At 46.2% G+C, this 17431-nt stretch overlaps 1 protein-coding gene across 1 annotated transcript in view; it reads left to right on the plus strand.

The window, feature by feature from the left end:
• UPRT (uracil phosphoribosyltransferase homolog) overlaps positions 1-3870 on the plus strand; it is a 38694-nt gene extending 34824 nt beyond the window's left edge. Inside the window, exons 5-7 of the mRNA XM_051968424.1 lie at positions 596-757; positions 1336-1434; positions 2612-3870. Of these exons, the coding sequence (XP_051824384.1) occupies positions 596-757; positions 1336-1434; positions 2612-2718 (368 nt within the window). The 3' untranslated portion in view covers positions 2719-3870. The remainder of the gene's footprint in view (positions 1-595; positions 758-1335; positions 1435-2611) is intronic.
• The last annotated feature ends 13561 nt before the right edge of the window (positions 3871-17431 follow it).

Genomic DNA, 17431 nt, shown 5'->3' on the forward strand with positions numbered 1-17431 from the left:
TATTTAAAATAATGGGAAGAAAAAACGTTAGGAATATAACAGCAGATCACAAGCCAAGAGGAGGACAGGGCTTTTTCTGCCTTACTAACCTTGGAAGCGCAGTGACACCAGACAATAGAACGCTAAAAATCGATCCTCTTTTTATAGCAATTCCAGACCTCATACCCCCCCCAGTGAGGACAAAATTTATTACCTTCATCTTCTCTTCAAGCTAAGCAACTGAGGCATCAAGAGGTCAGTATCCTGGCCAGTTCCCCACACAAGCTGTCAGCTGTAGGGAGTGAACTTGGGTGCCTTGCATTCTGGCATCTTGCTTCTTTTTCTTTAGAAACACTTTTTTTTCTAGCAAGTTGCAACACAGCTAGCTTTAATAAGAAACACTTATAACCAAAGAGTTCCATTTTGGAACATTCTAGAATGCCGATCTTAGCTAATTGGAGTTTCTGCTCTGGGCCAGGCATTGGAAGTCTCTTCAGACAACGGCAGAGGAAGCACCCACATCTTCTGGATGGCGTTCCTTCTGTATTTGTATCAACAGCCTCGGGGAGGGCGGCTCTTTGTCTCTCACCTTGTTCTTCCTCCTCTCTGCTCCTAGGGGAGGCCATGGAGCAGGGTTTGCGGGACTGCTGCCGCTCAATCCGAATTGGAAAGATTCTGATCCAGAGTGATGAGGAAACCCAAAGAGCCAAAGTCTATTATGCCAAGTTCCCCCCCGATATTTACCGGAGGAAAGTCCTGCTGATGTATCCGATTCTGAGTGAGTGCTTGCTCAGGAAAAGAAAGAGAGGAAAGAAAGGAGGGAGTCAAAGATGGGAGAGAACTTGGGAAATTTGAGGGAGGGCTCAGCTCACCCTCCAGGCAGGAGCAGTGCTGGCACATATTGCTCTCAGGGCTTCGTAGTTAACATGGGCAGTTCATGATACCAGAATACAGTAGTCAAACTTCATTAGCTCCAAAGGAATATTCTGTCTTTAAATGGATACATCAAGGCAAGGGATAAAGTTGTGGATGAGAACGCAGAGAGCGGCACGCTACGTCTGGTCTCCAGTCCAGTGAAAGCAGCTGTGGGTCTCTCACGGATTGTTCTTTGTTGCTCATCTTTGTCATCCCTAGTTTTTCTGGTCTTCACGCTGATTCTGGGACTCGCATTGCTCACAGTATGGGCCAGTGGGCTTCTGAAGGCACATATTGGGCCTGAGATCCCATCGCTAGTGAACAGGTCCCTTCCAGCATAGTTTTGCCTATGAATTCCGTCAGAAAGCTGTTGAGAGTCCTTAAAAGGAATTAGGTGCTTATAAAAGAATTTTAATGGCCTTGGGTTTCATTTTATTTCAGGCACTGGAAATACTGTCATCGAGGCTGTAAAAGTCCTTATAGAACATGGTGTCCAATCCAGTGTCATCATCGTCCTCAGTCTCTTTTCTACTCCTCATGGTAAGTGCTGACTTGTAAGGAAATGTGCATCTACTTAGCTTCTCTCATGGAAAGTCCTGGCTTTATCTGCTTCCTTGTTAAGTCTGTCCCCAGTGAGTGTGTTGAAAATAACTATGTTCTGTTGCTCAGTCACTAGAGGAAATCACATTTGGGAGTGTAGAGCCAGATTCTGCTGTAGCAACCATGATTCAGCTGAGTGTTGTAGAAAGGCCTCTGGACTTGGAATCGGAAGTGTCATGGTTCTATCCTGGGTCTGCTTCTTGGTAGTCTGAGTGTCCATTAGGGAGCATCCCACTATCTAATGGCTGCCTCAGAGGGTTGGGGGGGAAACTGTGCAAACTGATCTTGGAACTGTCAGGATGGCCATGCTTTTGTGAGCATGGCAATTCCCTCCATCGCCCCTCTGCCTCTGTGGGTGCTCTTTGTGAGACTCTGAGCGAGATAACCACACCAGACTTTGGGTAGCCTGGAGATAAAGCTGTGGCCTTTTCCTTAGGCTGCCAGTCCATTGGTGGGCCTGAACTAGCTTGGTGTAGGACCTACCACAACGTGCTTTAGCTCAACTCTAGAGGCATGATGATGAGGCATGGTGGTGGGGGGCAGTGGCAGGGAACACATTAATCCAGGAGAAAGTGCAGAGTGCTCTGTAAATGTGAGCAACAGGACTTAGCGCTAGTTAATTTGAGGCTTAGGAGCCATTACTTTGAAGTCCCATGGAAAGGGAGAGGTAAGGACAGTTGGTGCTAGTTGTTGGGTGGAGGGGAGGGCTTGCTGCTGATGGCTGGCAGGCTTCTGGGCATATGGTGGAGGAGACCTTCCCTCTCAAAGGAGGCATGATGACCTTGGAAAGTCAGCTCCCTCTTAGGAAGAAATAGGTAACTATGAGATCGTTCTGATGACTTTAGGCTTCATTTGATTCCAAGCATGGAAATACTGTCATTGAGGTAAGTATTAAGTCCATTTTACAGATGTGGATACTGAGGCTTGGGGAGTGGTTACGAAATGGCTCTTCCAGACTGATGTAGCCAGTGAGCGATTATTGGGGCTCGAGCTTTCTATAACATTGCTGTTCTCCTTTTTCTGCTAACCCATTACTCTGCCTGCCCCCTCAAACCAATCAACCCATCCAGTCTTGGTATAATACTAGTTTTCCTTTGTCCTTGTTCCTTTTCTCAAGGTGCCACATCGATCATCCAGGAGTTCCCAGACATCACAATTTTAACCACAGAGGTCCATCCTGTTGCACCAACACATTTTGGACAGAAGTATTTTGGAACAGATTAAATTCAAGGAAAACTGGGTTTCCCTGTCCAACATTATAAGAGCATATTGAGTTTCCTCTTGTCCGATTTTGGTTGGGGAATGGGATGAGACAGTGAGGTGGAAGGGCTATTGAAATAGATTTCTTTTTCTGGGCCAAATAGGAAATATTGGTGTTCTCTTCATTTAATTTGGTTATTTCTTGACTGTTGGAATGAAATGCAGTAATGAGGCACACTCAGCTCTTAGAATTGCTGGGAATTTTAATAATGTGCTTATGCAAATTACTGGACTCTTGAATGAATTTATTCTCTAATTTCTGAACTGCCCCTGCTCTGAGGTTTCTTGTAGTTACAAATAAAACCCAAAAGAGTCAGTTCTCTAAGGCGCACTGGGAGTTGTATTGTGCCCTGTTTGCTTTCTTCTCCCCTAAAGGGGAGGGTATGCTAAACACACTTTCCACCTTTCTCTATTCTGTACTTTCCCAGTTTGGGTGCTTTCTGGTGACTTGGAAAGAAAACTGAATGCCTCTGGAATTCCTCATTTTCTTTCCCATCTGTGCTCAGCAGGCAGACCCCAAGATGTCGGTCCCAGAACATGTATTTGACATTTCAGATGGTCCATTATATTCTTTGTGGCTCACTTCCCAAACAGTGTGTGGCTGGCTGGGCAGTGAAGGAAAAGGGGGACCATTTTGGCAACTGGACTGTAGCAGTGACTCCCACTGACTGCCCCAGGGAAATCAGAATGGCAACACAGGAGGCCTAAGTACAGCTGAATGCCATCAATCCAAAGAAAGAAATGGCTGGGTGTGAGTGGGATGGGGTAGGGTAGGAGGTAGTGGCAGGCAGAATGGTTTCTTGCTTGGTCTTTTGGCCAATAAGTAAATGAAAATGATGTGATATTGATTTTTTTTTTATTAGAAGACTATGATTTGGAAAAGTCATTTGGCAAGTTTTATCAGTTGTAGATGTGCTAAAATGGGACAAAAGAAGGTCATGTTTTGTACGATCTCAATGATTTGTGGGTGTTGCTATTTTGGTTTCCAATTTGGAGAGGAATTGGTTTCCAAAATGGAGAGGAATCATTTTTGAAACAAAAAGTTCTTGGTCAACTGCTTGTAAAAACCTGTACCCTGTTTTGCATTGATATTAAAAAAAAATTCTATCAGTGCTAGTTGGCTGTTTGCTTGACTCATCAGGAATTTGTGGGGACACAGGCCGAGGTGTGACCTGCTGCTGCTTTTCCGAAGTAGAAGACGATCTCCACTAGAGATGAGCTGCTGAGAGAAATGTCAACGATGCTTGATGGGCAGTGGGAGCAGGGAGGGGCTCGAGAGCCAGTGCATAGTATGAGTGCTCACCTTCTGCTTTGTCCCTTTCATTTTATAGATGGCTCTGAAAGGAGAAGGAACTTGGTTATGGTCACGTGGGTAGAGAGCAGCAGAACCTGTGTTTGAACTCAGTTCCTTTATTCTAAATTCATTGCTTCTCCTATTGTGCCACACGCATTCTTTGGCAGAAAGGTAGCAGTGCCTTGATTTGTGATGCCTCTGCTGGCAGAATCTAATGCAGTTTTTCTGTAGGGATGTGGGGAAAGAACACGAGATTGGGAATTGGAAGGCCCGTGGCAAAGCTCTGCTCTCCTACGCTGTTATCACCTTTTAATCTGTGTACCTTAGTTTGTTCATCTGGAAAATGAGGCTGCCAACTGTGCACACCTCACAGGATGTACCTTACGGAGCACAACTTGTCAGTTCTAGCTCACTGTCATTTATGTCTTTTGACCCATTCAGGACCTTGGTTTATTCTGGCCTGCTTCAGGGAATTTGGGAGCCTCAGGGATTACACAGCGAGGCCGGTGCAGCTTTAAGCTTTTAGCTCTTCTTTGTTGTGGCCTTGTCTTATTGGTAAAAATCAATTCTCAGTGTTAGCGTCATCCCTCTTCACACAGATATGAAAATGTATTTCAAGCAGATGACAACTTGCCATTTTGGTACCGAGCATCACCCCATTCTCCTCTGACCCCAGGTAGGCCTTGGTAGCTGTGGGACTGTTGCCAAACTTTTGTGATCATGCACACTGATCAGTAAAAGAATCTTTAGCATCCACCCCCACCCCATATGTGAATTATTTACTCCCTTATAAAATATATGTCTATGCTCCTATACCAGTAATTATGTACATTCTAAATCTTATCCAGAAAGCAGCAATTTGAAAAGGATGAGATAAAGATGAAATGATATTTTGCAACTCTTCATGAATGGTACAGAAAATCTTTTATCTCACTAAAAATATTAATGATGATGTTTTTGGTGAGAGCGATGAGATTGAATACGCTCCATTTCTTTTCTTTGTTTCTTTCTTTTTTTTGGGGGGGGGGTGGATCTTGGCTTACTGATGTGATACAGGAAATTGAAGATCTGGTCCTAAATTCACTTTATTTCAAAATTTGATTTGAATGACTATCATAGCTGAAAGAGAAAACCCAGCAAGAAACATGGATCCCATTAGGTGAAGTGCATCATGAGCCGTGCCTACTAAATTGTCTTATTCATTTTTCAGTCCCATGCAAAGGTTTCTCTTGGAGTTGAGCTAGCAAATTTTTTTCTATCTTTGTTTATGTCTGTGAATTATAAACTAATTGAAAAGGATTGTAGTTTAATTTCTATAATTATGTCTTATTTATATAATTACATAATTTAGAACATTTGGTATTAATAATGAATGGATCCAAAACTCAGTGAAATTCTTCATTTGGAAGATTTTTAAACAGGTTAGAAAATGCAAAGCTTTTTAAGTGTGCAGGTGAGTTTTTGAAGGTGACACGTTTCCATTGTCTTCATCAACCCAGACAGGAGAGAGTGAGTGTCCAGAAAGAGAAAGTCATCAACTTTATAGAGGTCACGAAAGATGAAGAGTAAAAAGACACCACTGGATTTGGTAACTTTGGTGAGACCAGTTCCAGCTGATGGGGGGGATTGTCAAGTACAATGAGGTATTGGGATCCTGGGAGACTGGGATGATGGTGGTCTCTAAAAAAGAGATGAATGGGTCAGAGGTGTAGATTTTGGGGGCTGGGAGGATGATGTAATGAGATTTGTGATGCAAATGGGAAACCATCTAGGCTTGCAGGTAGAGGGCTTGGTGGATAGGGGCCCTTTAGGGTGCCTGCAATTAACTACAAGGGGATTTGGAAAATAAGGGATGGGGATATTGGCAGGTGAGAGTGGGGTGGGAGCTATAATTGGTTAAGGGGCTGATGTGACTATTGCAGACAAACTAGTTGTCATTGGAAGTATGTGGGATTCAAGCCATGTCTTCGTTCTCCATTTGGCGACCACTGCCCTGATGCCTGGGCAGAGTAGGCACTTAGTCTCAACTAAATTGAAGCTTGTCTTCCTGGACTTGTTTCCTTCTGGGACCAGATGGTTCCCAAGGTTCCTTCTGTTACTGGAATAGTTTCAACTTGGTTATCACATGGAAAGCCCACAGGAGGCAGTTTCTCCATGCCTCTCCACCCTTGCTAGGGTTGTTATATATTGGGAGAATTTTTCAGGTTGGCATTATCCTAGCAGAGGAAGAGAGGTCTTGACCCTGAAATCAGAGGACTTGAGCCTGGATCTGGGCCTGACTTCAGCCTCCAGCACCTTCTGCTCGAGTAACTTGGCCATAGTTTAAGGGTTTGCCCCAAGACCTCCCGCCACCCAGGAGACATGTGGGCCACCCCTTCTTTTTACATAGGGCTCCTCTACATGGCCCCTGAGATCCCATCTAGCTTGAACTCAAAAAAACCGAGCAATCTAGTCAAAACCATATTATTTTTAATGCAGTGAACTGCCCAAGAGTATATAAACTCCGTACATTTCCTACGGAAGAAACAAATCCAAACACAATAGAAAATGACACTGAAATATTGTACATACAGTACTGAAACTTACGAACTTAGTATTGGTACTATTAAAACCTTATGCATGGAGCATCCAATGACCAATAGATGGGAGGGCTTGACAATTAAACAACATAATGCTGTATGCAGAAAAGTTTTCACAAGAATCCATTTTTTAAAAATATTTAAAAACCAGTGTCAACATCACTAAAAATATCACTAACATGAAGTAACCAATCCAACAGCTGTCATTTTGGCTGCTTTCACTTTCAGGAGACGTGCTACCTGGTCCCCCGGTTCTGAAGATCGGGTGGTGGTGACGTGGGGGGGTAACATGGAGTACATAACACTCAGAAGTCCGCTTGGCCTTAGCAATGTCCATGCCGATACTTGACCAAATGGTAAACGAGATGTTCTGAAAAGAGTAACTTGGATAACATGCTCTACCTGTAGTAATACATCTTGGAAATTCTGAGCGCAGGGCTAATGTACACAGGGGCAGATAAGCATTTGATTGGATGACGCCGGGACACAGTGAAGACAAATTTGAGAGGTATCGCCCTCCTCATTTCTCTCCAGCTTTCGCCATGCTGCCACTGACTACAGAGATGGCATAGCTGATGGCAGTGATTATTAGTTATGTGGAAGGTTTAGTATAGTGAGTGCTGTGTTAGCTGGCACCAGAAAGAATAGCCAGGATCCATCTTCAGTCTAGCTAATGGGAATGCTGCAGTATCAGCTGCAGCGAGGTGGCAGCATCACACTCACAGTGCTGGACAGGGGGATAGGAAAACCTGGGTTCGTGTCCAGCCCCAGACAGTTACTGGCTGTGTGATCCGGGGAAGTCATTTATTCTCTGTCTGCCTCAGTTTCTTCATCTATAAAATGGGGCATAATAATAGCACCTGCCTCTCCCAGGGTTGAAGATCAAATGAAAGAATGTGAAGCATTTTGCAAATCTTAAAGGGTTATTTCAGTGCAACAGTTAGCTATTATCAGCACCTTCCAAAACGCAAGGTCCAATTATTATAGGCAAAGTTAACTTTCCCCCGATACTTTAGGCAGGTAAAAAGTGGAAAGGTCCAAGAACCCCTAAGAAAGGACAACTTGGGGGAAAAGCAGTTGGGTTAAAGAGCAATGCCACACACTCTAGATGTTTCTCTTTTTAAAATGACCAGGCCCAGAAGCAGAGATCTGAAGTCATTTCCCTGGGCCATGTAGCTTTAGGAGAATCCAAGAGGCTCAGTTTTTTTTTTTCACAAGCCAGTGGGTTAAATGGCAACTCTGCCTAGCCTCTACTTCTCCAGCATGACCCTTGGTTCTTTAATCCAGCCCTCCCCTCTAGAGAGGACCTTTGTTTTTGACCATTGTGCCGATATCTCTTGATTGCCCTCATCTCTAGCGGTGTTGGCTGTTCTTGGGCAAATCCATAGACTACTGTGCTTTCATTCCAATTCTCATTTGCCACAGTGGGCCAAAAGTTTCTGCAGCAGAATGTGTGAGTCTATGCCGATGGGCCAAATTGGTTGTTGTTAAAAGTTTCTTGAGGGTGAAGGGGCTTCCCTCTCCTCCACCTCAGATCCGTGTTCTGAGAAAATATTTGGTTTAAAACATTTGGATTCCTCAGGACTGTCTGCTATGGGAGAAAAGGACAGCTCTCTAAATGAGTTGAGGAGAAAACGTCACTAAAAAAAAAAAGTGGCACTAAAATTCGGTTTTAAACCTGGTACTTGACAAGTAAACACTTCTTGAATTGGGCGGGTGGGAACCAATCCACATGGATTTAAAAAATCATTTTGGTGTTTGTAAAATGCAGCAAGAGGAATACATGATGTTTTCCCACCCATGTGAGTGTGGGGGGAGAGGGGCTGGGTCTATGACTGCCCTCCCTGATTTAGGAAAGTCCCAGATGAGGAAGATCCCCACCAACACAAGTCCACTGAGAGGCCAAGGGTCACCCTGTCAGTACCTGGGCTTTGTGGGCAGCTAGTTCTGGTGGCCTCTCTTACTTGGGTGCCAGTCTACGGATTGTGAATGCATACCACCTCTCTGGCCAGATGGATAAAAATGAACTTTTCCATTTAAACTTACCTGTCCTGGACTTTGAAATAGCCTCAGTTCAGATAAGGGCCTGAATTGAAACCGAGTCTAACCTTTGTTAATTCTAAAAGTGGGAAGAAAAACTACTGGCGTTTTGGGGGTTTTAGAAGGACGCAGGGGGTTTGCTGGTTGTATGAGAGTGGGCAATAATAATTATCAACAGTTAGCATTTCTGTGGCACTTTAAGCTTTACAAAACACTGTACATAGGTTTTTCATTTGATTCTTACAACCACTTTGGGAGATAGCTGCTATTACTATCCCTCTTTCACAGATGAGACAACTGAGGCAGATTGAAGTTATGTGGCTTGTCCAAGATCATACAGCTGATAAAAATTTGAGGCAAATTTTCAATCTTAGGTCTTTCCAATCCCCAAGGCCTACATTCTCTGCTCTGTGCTGCCCAGCAGCTTCTCTCTGCTGCCACTCTCTGTAGGACAGGGGAGTTGGTCTCAGTGACCTCAAAGGTCCCTTTTTGTTCTGAGAGAATACCATTCTCTAAGTAGAATCAGTGTGACAGGTCCCAGGAAGCGCACGAACCCCATACTGGATTTCATCCCATCTAATGGGGTGTGTGGAAACTGACATAACGTAGCCTAAGAGTTTTGTTTTTTAAGGAGACAATAGGATTGGCTATAAGAAATAACCCCATGCACGCACATGTAATAGATTAACATGGGAAAGCACAGCTTGGCAGTCTTTTGTAATCAATGCTCAATAGCTAGAGTCAGAGCACCACATACAGTCACATTGGCACAGATGAAACCAAGAAACTGGGGTGGGGGGGTGGAGAGCATCAGTAGCAAATCCGCAACCTGACCTTAATTGCTGAATGAACAAACAGTGACTTGGTTTTCTTGGTCACGGGGCCAGTTCTCTCTAGTCCAGTGAACATATTACAGAGGGGGAGCTTCTGCCCTGGCCTGTGGGCTTTTAGCTTGGTTAACTTGTGGGAGGGTCATTTCCCAACTGTCACATCTCCTCTTGTTCCACATCTGCTACAGAAAGCCCATTTCTTTGTTGTTCCCTTCAGCATCCCTTTCTAATGTCCGTGAGAACGGCCCGGTGACTTTGTGGCCTCTCACTTGTAGTATGGTCCTGGAGTCGGCCTTAGCCCTCTCTGGGAAGCGAATGGTTATCAGCTATGTGCTTTTTGGAAGGGCCTGTTCCTTGGTACTTACGCTTGGTTTGCATGCAAAAGGCTACTATTTGATGCTGTACATTTTGGCTGTGGTGAAAGAAATGCAAATGGACTGTACCTCCAAAGCCAAGTAGTAAGAGCCCTGGGTTTGGGGGCAGAAGACCCTGGGTTCAAGTCCCAGCTCTGACACTTCCTTGTAGTCTGGGCCTGTCTCCTTGTTTGTTAACTGACACGATTGGGCCAGATGATCTCTAACGTCCCTTCACATTCAAAATGCTCTTTTCTCTTTCCCATCGGTTATATGGAGCTTGTCCATATGTTATATGGGAGCAAGCCATCTCCCAGAAGATTCCAATCATCTTGTTTGGGATGCTTTCTGCCTGGCGGGGAGGATTCCTGGCCCAGTGATATCAATATGACACCATGTGAGATCCTGGGTCCTAGGAGCTAGTGTTGAGAATGCCCTCTGAGCTCATCTAGCCCAACCTCATTTTACAAATGAGTGAAGTATGACTCTGGGTCTGGTCACAGAGCCAGGAAATGGTAGAGCTGAGCCACGGACCTCGGGCCTTTGGTTCCCAAGCCTCTGGCGCTTTCCACTTTGGGCCGCCCTCAGAAGTTGAGGTTCAGGAATGCACAGAAAGGCTGATAGTCACCAGTAGAGAATGTTGGGGGCCCTTTCATCAAAAAGGAGGCATGGAGTCCCTCAATGCATCTGATCCCACAGCATTTCCAAATGAGCCAGCCTCACCTAAGTGGACAACACCTAACTTTTCTGAGACTTCATTTCTCTAGCTAAAAAACCCAAGAAAGTCATCTCCATCTTGTTGCTCCACGAAGGAGAAAGGCATTCAGGGCTCATCCGATCACAGGATATTAGGGAATACTGGGGGGGGGAGGGGAGGAAGGTGGTCCAACTTCTCATTCTAGTCCTGTATTGGACTGACTGAGGTGAGGACAGAAGTAAGGACTAGCACCTTTCAGCTTTAGGCTAGGTTTCACAGATGGGAAAGGGGGAGAGCAAATGGCCAGAGCACCGAGTGGCACAGAGTCCATAAGAAAGACAGGCCTGTTCCAGTGGGCTTGGACCAAGCTTGGCATTCTTTACCTTGGGTACGTGGCAGGCCTCTCTGACAATCTGGTGAAGCCCACGGGGCCCTTCTCAAATCCATCATAGACGAGTAAAAGAAAACATGTAGGATTACAAAGGAAACCGATCGTACGGAAATGCGATCATCAACATAGTCAAAAAACAAGTTTGTGGATCCCAGGTCAAGAACTGCCAGATCAAATGATCGCTAAGCTGCCTTCTAGTTCTAAACTCGTCTGTACAATTGAGGATTCTAAGCAAACGTACCAATCTCTTTCTCAGCAGGGCTTCTGGTTTGGTGCGGCAGTCAACTCTGAGGTAACCTCTAGAAAGTCAAGGTATGACTGTCAGATGCCTGTGGAACCAAGATGCCAAACCGTGCCTTATTTGGCTCCCCAGAACCCTCCAGTCTCGATTTGGGAGGGCCTGACGGTACTGTTGTTCTCCTAGGATCCCTTGACTTCTGGAAGGGGAATACTAATGGATGCCAGGCGTGGGAGACGTTGACTAGCCTGGAATTGTTTTATCAGAACTACTGGCAGAAAAGGCAGCATGGCGGGGTAGAAGGGAATAGCCAGGTTTAATTCCCAGCTCAGCTGCCTTCCTGCATGACCTCACACTCGGGTTCTCTTGGTTTCCATGCCTTTAAGGTAAGGGAGGCTGGATGAGGAGAGCTTCATCCTCTTCCAGTCTAGGAGAGGGAGGAGGGGGGAAAATTGGCCCAGGTAAGAGAGTGGGGCTTTCTCTCTCTTCCTGGAGCGTGACACAGCAGCTATCATTTAGCTTCAGGATTTCAGAAGACTCAAGAATTGAACTTGTGATAGTAGGGCCAGAACAATCCAGCTTTGCTCCCGAAGCTGCCTTGGCCCATAGGGTTCTGGCTGTGCTGAAAACCGCCCATCTCCTCTTACGTGGGGCTTCAGCTTCCCTGGACTTGGCCCAGCAGCTGCAAGCTTTGCTGAAAGCCCAGATCCAGGAGCTCCATCCCATAAGCACAGGGGCCTCAAAGGCTGAGCTGAAAGACCTTGGCCTTCTCCCTTCTCTTCTCAGCGGCTGGGGACAAGAGGCTTGCCAGGGAAGCTCAACGAATCAGTACTCCAAGGTATTAGGATAGGCTAAATGGCTTCAGCGTCCACATACTGTATCGAGGACTGGGGAGATGGTGATTATAAGGAAAAAGGGCAACAAATGGAAACTTCGGGAGCCATCTTAATGGCCGAGCTCCCAGTGAAGCTTTGAGAAGGTCAAAGGCCTGGCATGATACTGCTCAGTTTATCAATGTTTACATGCTAACTCCTGGTGAGTAAACACAAATCTTTGATGTGGTGGGAGCTCTAAGGTTAATGGTTACTCTGAAACTTGTTTCTTAGGAAAAGGATAGGGTTAAGATGGAAAAAATGGTCCTCAAAAGCCCGTGGCCCCCCATTCAAACTAATTGTTTCTCAATTCTCATTAAGCCTGTTTGTGAAGTCTAAGAACATGGGGTGCATGTGTGTGTGTGTGCTTATGCACGCAGGGAAACATGTTGGGGGATGGAAGTGTAGTAGAGAAAGGGAAACATGGGGAGTGGAAACGTGTTGGGGGGAAGTGTTGAGCATTTGACACTTGCCCTGAATCTGAAACGCATTTATCTATTCACTCCTGTACCAACAAGGTGGAGAAGAAGGTATACTAGACTGGGAGTCCAGGACCCTGGGTTCAAATTCTTCATCTGCTGTGTAACTTGGGATGGCCAATTAGTTCTCTTTTCAAGGCCTCAGTTTCCTTTGCTTTGCTAGAAGGTGGGGCTAAGTGTGTGTGGACAAGATGATGCTGATGGCCCTTTGTAGTTGGGATATAATGTTATCCTATCTTTAGGGGCCTGTGGTGGGATATGGTGAAAGTGCTGTATCTTTGAGGGGGAGGATCTGAGCTGGGGTTAGACTTGTGGGCCTGATTCAGACAGAGAGCCTGGGCTGAGGAGAGAAAATATGGCAAGGGCTTCCCATAGTGCTTCACTTCCCTAGGTATTCTCAGCATGTGGAGATCTCTCAGAAATTGGAAGGTCCTGCCCAGTCTGAGGATGGCACTCAAGAGCTCCGCCATTTTGGGATGGGGATGGGGGCACAGGGAAGCTTGTGTCTCCACAGAAGCTCCAGGGAAAGCTCCAGCCTTGGTTCTCAATCTTGGTTCTCCCAGGGATCAGCCATTCACCCTAATGCCAGTTTATGTACACAGCCTGCACCCACACATGTACTTTTGCATATGTATAAATGCACATACACACACACACAGAGGCGCATGCAGCACACATACTCAAGTGCCCCTCACACACCACAATGCAGGGGCTTCCTGGGCTTCCCAGGTCAAGGGTGGGGGGCTCTGAGGAGGAAAGCATCTGCAGCCCAGTGGGCACGCCAGAGCTAATGGAAAGAAGCCCAGTGTTACATTAAGACCCTCACTGACTGGGGGCGGGAAAATGGGAATAAAGGGGATAGAGAGGCGAGGGAGGATTGGCCTGGATCTGTGGCCACCAACCTGCCAAGTGGAGTCATTACATGAAAAGAGGACTTGGAAAGCCCTGAAAAATCGGTACATCAAGCATGGGAAGGGACTTTTCCAGATCGTGAGGGTTTTGATCCAATCATACTCCACCGTGGTGTCGTCTGGAACACTGGGCATCTCCAGATCTCGAACTCCGCCAGCCTCAGAGAAAGGAGAGGTGATGAGGGCCTGAGAAGACAAACCAGACAGGTTTGAGTGAGCCAACAAGGGCTGAAGTGAGGGGCTGGGGTGGGGAAATTGGGTCACTTTGACAAGCTTTAATTTCTTCGTGGCAAAGTGGGATTCTAGGGCAAGTCCCTTTCTGCTTTGCCATCACTACTCAAGGCCACGCCCACATTTGAAGGGCCTTCCAGGAGTGGGGATGTCCTCTGGGCCTACCTTGGACAACCTTATGGAAGGTCTGCTCGAGATGTGACATTCTAGCCTCTATTCTAAAGGCCCACGTAGCCTCTCCTGCCTCCTACACCCTCTGGTATTGTTCACTAGTGTCTGACTCTGCGACCCCACGGACCACAGCCCCAGTGCTGTCCATGGGGTTTTCTTGACAGTTTCCTGAAGGCAAACGTTAAGTAATTTGGCTGAGGTTATATTGCTACTAAGGAGCTGAGGTCTTTCTGTCAGTGGGTCTAGTACTCTATCCACTGAGCCACCCGTCTCATTCTCTGGTACAGGGCACCCCTGATCCTTGCTGTTTTAGGTGATGTTCTGTATTCTGTGGTTTCCATTAGATACAGCTCCCTCTGAGAGCTGATATTGCACATTCTGAGGTAGTGCCTGGGTCCAGTCTTCTGTTTAATGGATGGGCCCAGTTTTCACCTTCACTTTCCCAACTCTGCCACTCCCTCGTTAAAGGTCCCTCCCAAGTCTAACAGGCTTGTTCCAAGGTGCCTCGTAAAAAGTTGAGCTTTTAACTTTCCCCGTGGCCCAGCCATGCAGCAACATACCGTGTGACGTCCCCCCCCAGACCCAACATTCACTTGTGGACGTGGCATCCTCTGATCCGGGGCCTCTCCTGGCTTTGCTGTTCCCTGTTCTAAAATAATGGTCAAATGTGACAGGCTCTAGCTAAGCTGTCCCAGCTTTGATTTCCTTGAAGATTCTACTCAGCTCTACCCTGCTTTTTTAGAGCTCTTCCCTTCTTTCTTCAAAAGCTCTCCTCTAAGCTCCCAGAAGTCCACAATCCACAATGATCCTTTCTGGTTTGGGTTTTCTCTTTTCTAATGCCAGCCAGGGTCTCAGCAGGCCTGGTGTTCTGGGATGTAGGGTCAACCTCAAATGGTCAGCCCTGTCATTCTCTTGGTTCTCCCACAGTTCTAAGGCCCCTTCCAGCTTTGAGATACTCAGCATTTAGGTTCCCTTTGAGGGCAGCAGGTGGTGCAGTGGAGAGGGAGCTGGGCCTAGAGTCCTGAAGACCTGAGACCAAGTGTGACCTCAGATACTTCCTAGCTCTGTGACCCTGGGCAAGTCATTTCATCCCCAAGATGCCTCAGTTTCCTCATCTGTAAAAGTAGCTGGAAAAGAAAACGGCCAACCCCTCCCGGTTTCTTTGCCAAGAAAACTCCAAATGGGTCCCGAAGAGCTGGGCACGATGGAAGCACAACAGCAAGGTTCCCTCCGAGGTCTGTCATTCCCTGTCGTTGCTATGTTTTCTCCAAGATGTGATATTGACTGCTCTAAGAATCCTTCCGCGTGTCACCCTCTGATCCAAGGTCCCGTTAAGTTTGGACGTTCCCTGTTGTGAGGTCTCCTCGCTCTTAGACATTGTTTTTATAGACCTCCAAGCTGTGACAGTTCAAAGTCCAAGGTCCCTCCCAGATGGTACAGCCTCTGTTCTCCATTCCCTCCTGCTGTTGCTCCTCTTGATTCTCCAAGGTTCTCTCTTACTGGACAGCCTTAACTCTTCTAAGCTCTGGTGGTCTGTATTCTAGGTCCCTTCTACTCTCTTCCAGAGTACCTTCTAGTGCTAAGTCGTCTGTGTAGTAAGGCTTCTTGAGACTTGGAAATGATCTATCATAAAGCCTCTCCTCTCACCTCAGCTGCCTCTTCGTGGGAAGAGGCCACATTCCAAGTTTTTGGTTTCAATGTGACGTCCCTTGTCACATTTGTCCCTCCCGGCTCTGACATTCCCCAGTCCCTCTCCTCTCTGCCAGTTTATCCTCAAAGGTTGTTCCTGGCGCTTCCATCCTCTGAGGTTCCACATCCCCTCTGAACATACACATTTTCCATCCGAGGACACTGATCCTTCTTAATTCTGACAGTGTTCTAAGGTTCCTTACCCCTTTCCAGCTTAGTGCCCAGCTGCTTACTAAAATGCTGGTTGACTAATAAGTGTGCCATTCTCAGGTCCCCTGAGCTCTGAAGGACCATGGGATGTTTTCTGTTTCTGTAACAGGCCATTTTCTGATCTAAGGCTAAGTTCTGCTCTGACGATCTCTTTTTGCTCAGATTTTCTCTTATCCAAGAGCTCTTCTGGCTTAGCTTTTCTCATTTCTGAGGCCCAGCCCTGCTCCAACGTTTTCTGCTCTAAGCTGGCCTCCCTCCCCCCCCCCCCCCAGCCCCCAGTCTCCTATCACAGATTCTTTGTCTGGACAGATCTTTCAAAAATCCCTTTCAGCCAGAAGCTTCTCTAAGGTCTCCCAGTTTTGACCTTTTCTGTTCTAAAATTCCTAATTCTGCCACATGCTGTTCCCTCCAATAATGTACCATTTTCTGTTCTAAGCTCCTCCACTCTGGTGACCTAACCAGTTATCAAGTTCTATTTCCTGCCTCCAGGACTTTGCACAGGCTGGCTTTCATGTCTGGTCTGCTTTCCTTCCTCACTTCTGCCCCCTTGAATGCTTGGCTCATGCAGAAGCGAAGAGGCCTTTCCCAGTTTCCTTAGTTGTTGCTACCTATCTTTATATACACCCAACGACTGTGCATTTCTTTTGTAGGTATCTTGTATTTACTGGGAAGCATGTTGTAGGCCCTCAGCGGAGTATAAGAGCCTTTAGCGTGATATTATTAATAAAAGCTGGCAGTTATTTCTAAAGTGTTCCCTCCTCTCTCCAAATCCCAACTCTTATACTCCTGGTTCTAAGATCCCTCCCAGCTGTGACATTTTCGATACTAAGGCTCTAACATTCTCTATTTCAAGTTATCTCCTGCCCAATTCTCTCATTTTCCCTCATCAGGCAACACAGAATGGATGTTCTCTGTTTTAAGCCCCTTCTGAGCTCTGGCATTCTCTGTCCTAAGCTTCCTTTCGGTTCTGATGGTCCATGTTCTAAGCTCCATACCAGGTGTGGCAGTCCGTGTTCTATGGCCATTCTGGGTCCCTTCAAGTTCTGTGATCCCTGCTAGTTCCAACATTCTCCAACTTAAAAGTTCTTCTCCATTCTGGCAGCCTATGACTAAGGTTCCTTCCAGCTGTGACATTTTCTCTTCTGAGGCCCATCTCATTTCCGATGCTCTCAATTTGCCCGATCTGTCATTCCCTGTTTCAAAGTCCTGCCAACTCTGACATCCACTATTCTCTATTGTAAGGTCCCTCCTAGTTTTGACATTCTAGGTTTTTCCTAGTTCTGGTATTTATTCTTAATTCTAAGGCTCACACCCGCTCTGGTATTCTTTGTCCTTACCCGTGACAGTCCACGTTTTAAGGGCCCTCCCAGAAAAGCCGTTCTTTTTCCTGGGGTTCCACCTATATTCTCTGTTCCAAGGCCTGTCTCGGCTCTGACCAGCTCTGTATTAAAGGCCCTTTGAACTTAGAAATTCTTTGTTCTAAGTACCTTCTTTTATCCCTGACATTCACTGTTCCGATGTCCTTTCCAGGTCTAACACCATCCATTCTAATATCTCTTCTGGCCTCAAGGTTTTCTGTTTTGATGTGCTTCCCATATGCGACAACTTCTGTTCTGAATTCTCTGAATCTGTATTTGAAAGTTTCCCCTTAGTGTGTGATAGTCTTTTCTGGCTCTGACATTCTTAAGCTCT

This window comes from Antechinus flavipes, chromosome X (genome assembly GCF_016432865.1).
Source record: "Antechinus flavipes isolate AdamAnt ecotype Samford, QLD, Australia chromosome X, AdamAnt_v2, whole genome shotgun sequence".
Classification (NCBI taxonomy): domain Eukaryota; kingdom Metazoa; phylum Chordata; class Mammalia; order Dasyuromorphia; family Dasyuridae; genus Antechinus; species Antechinus flavipes.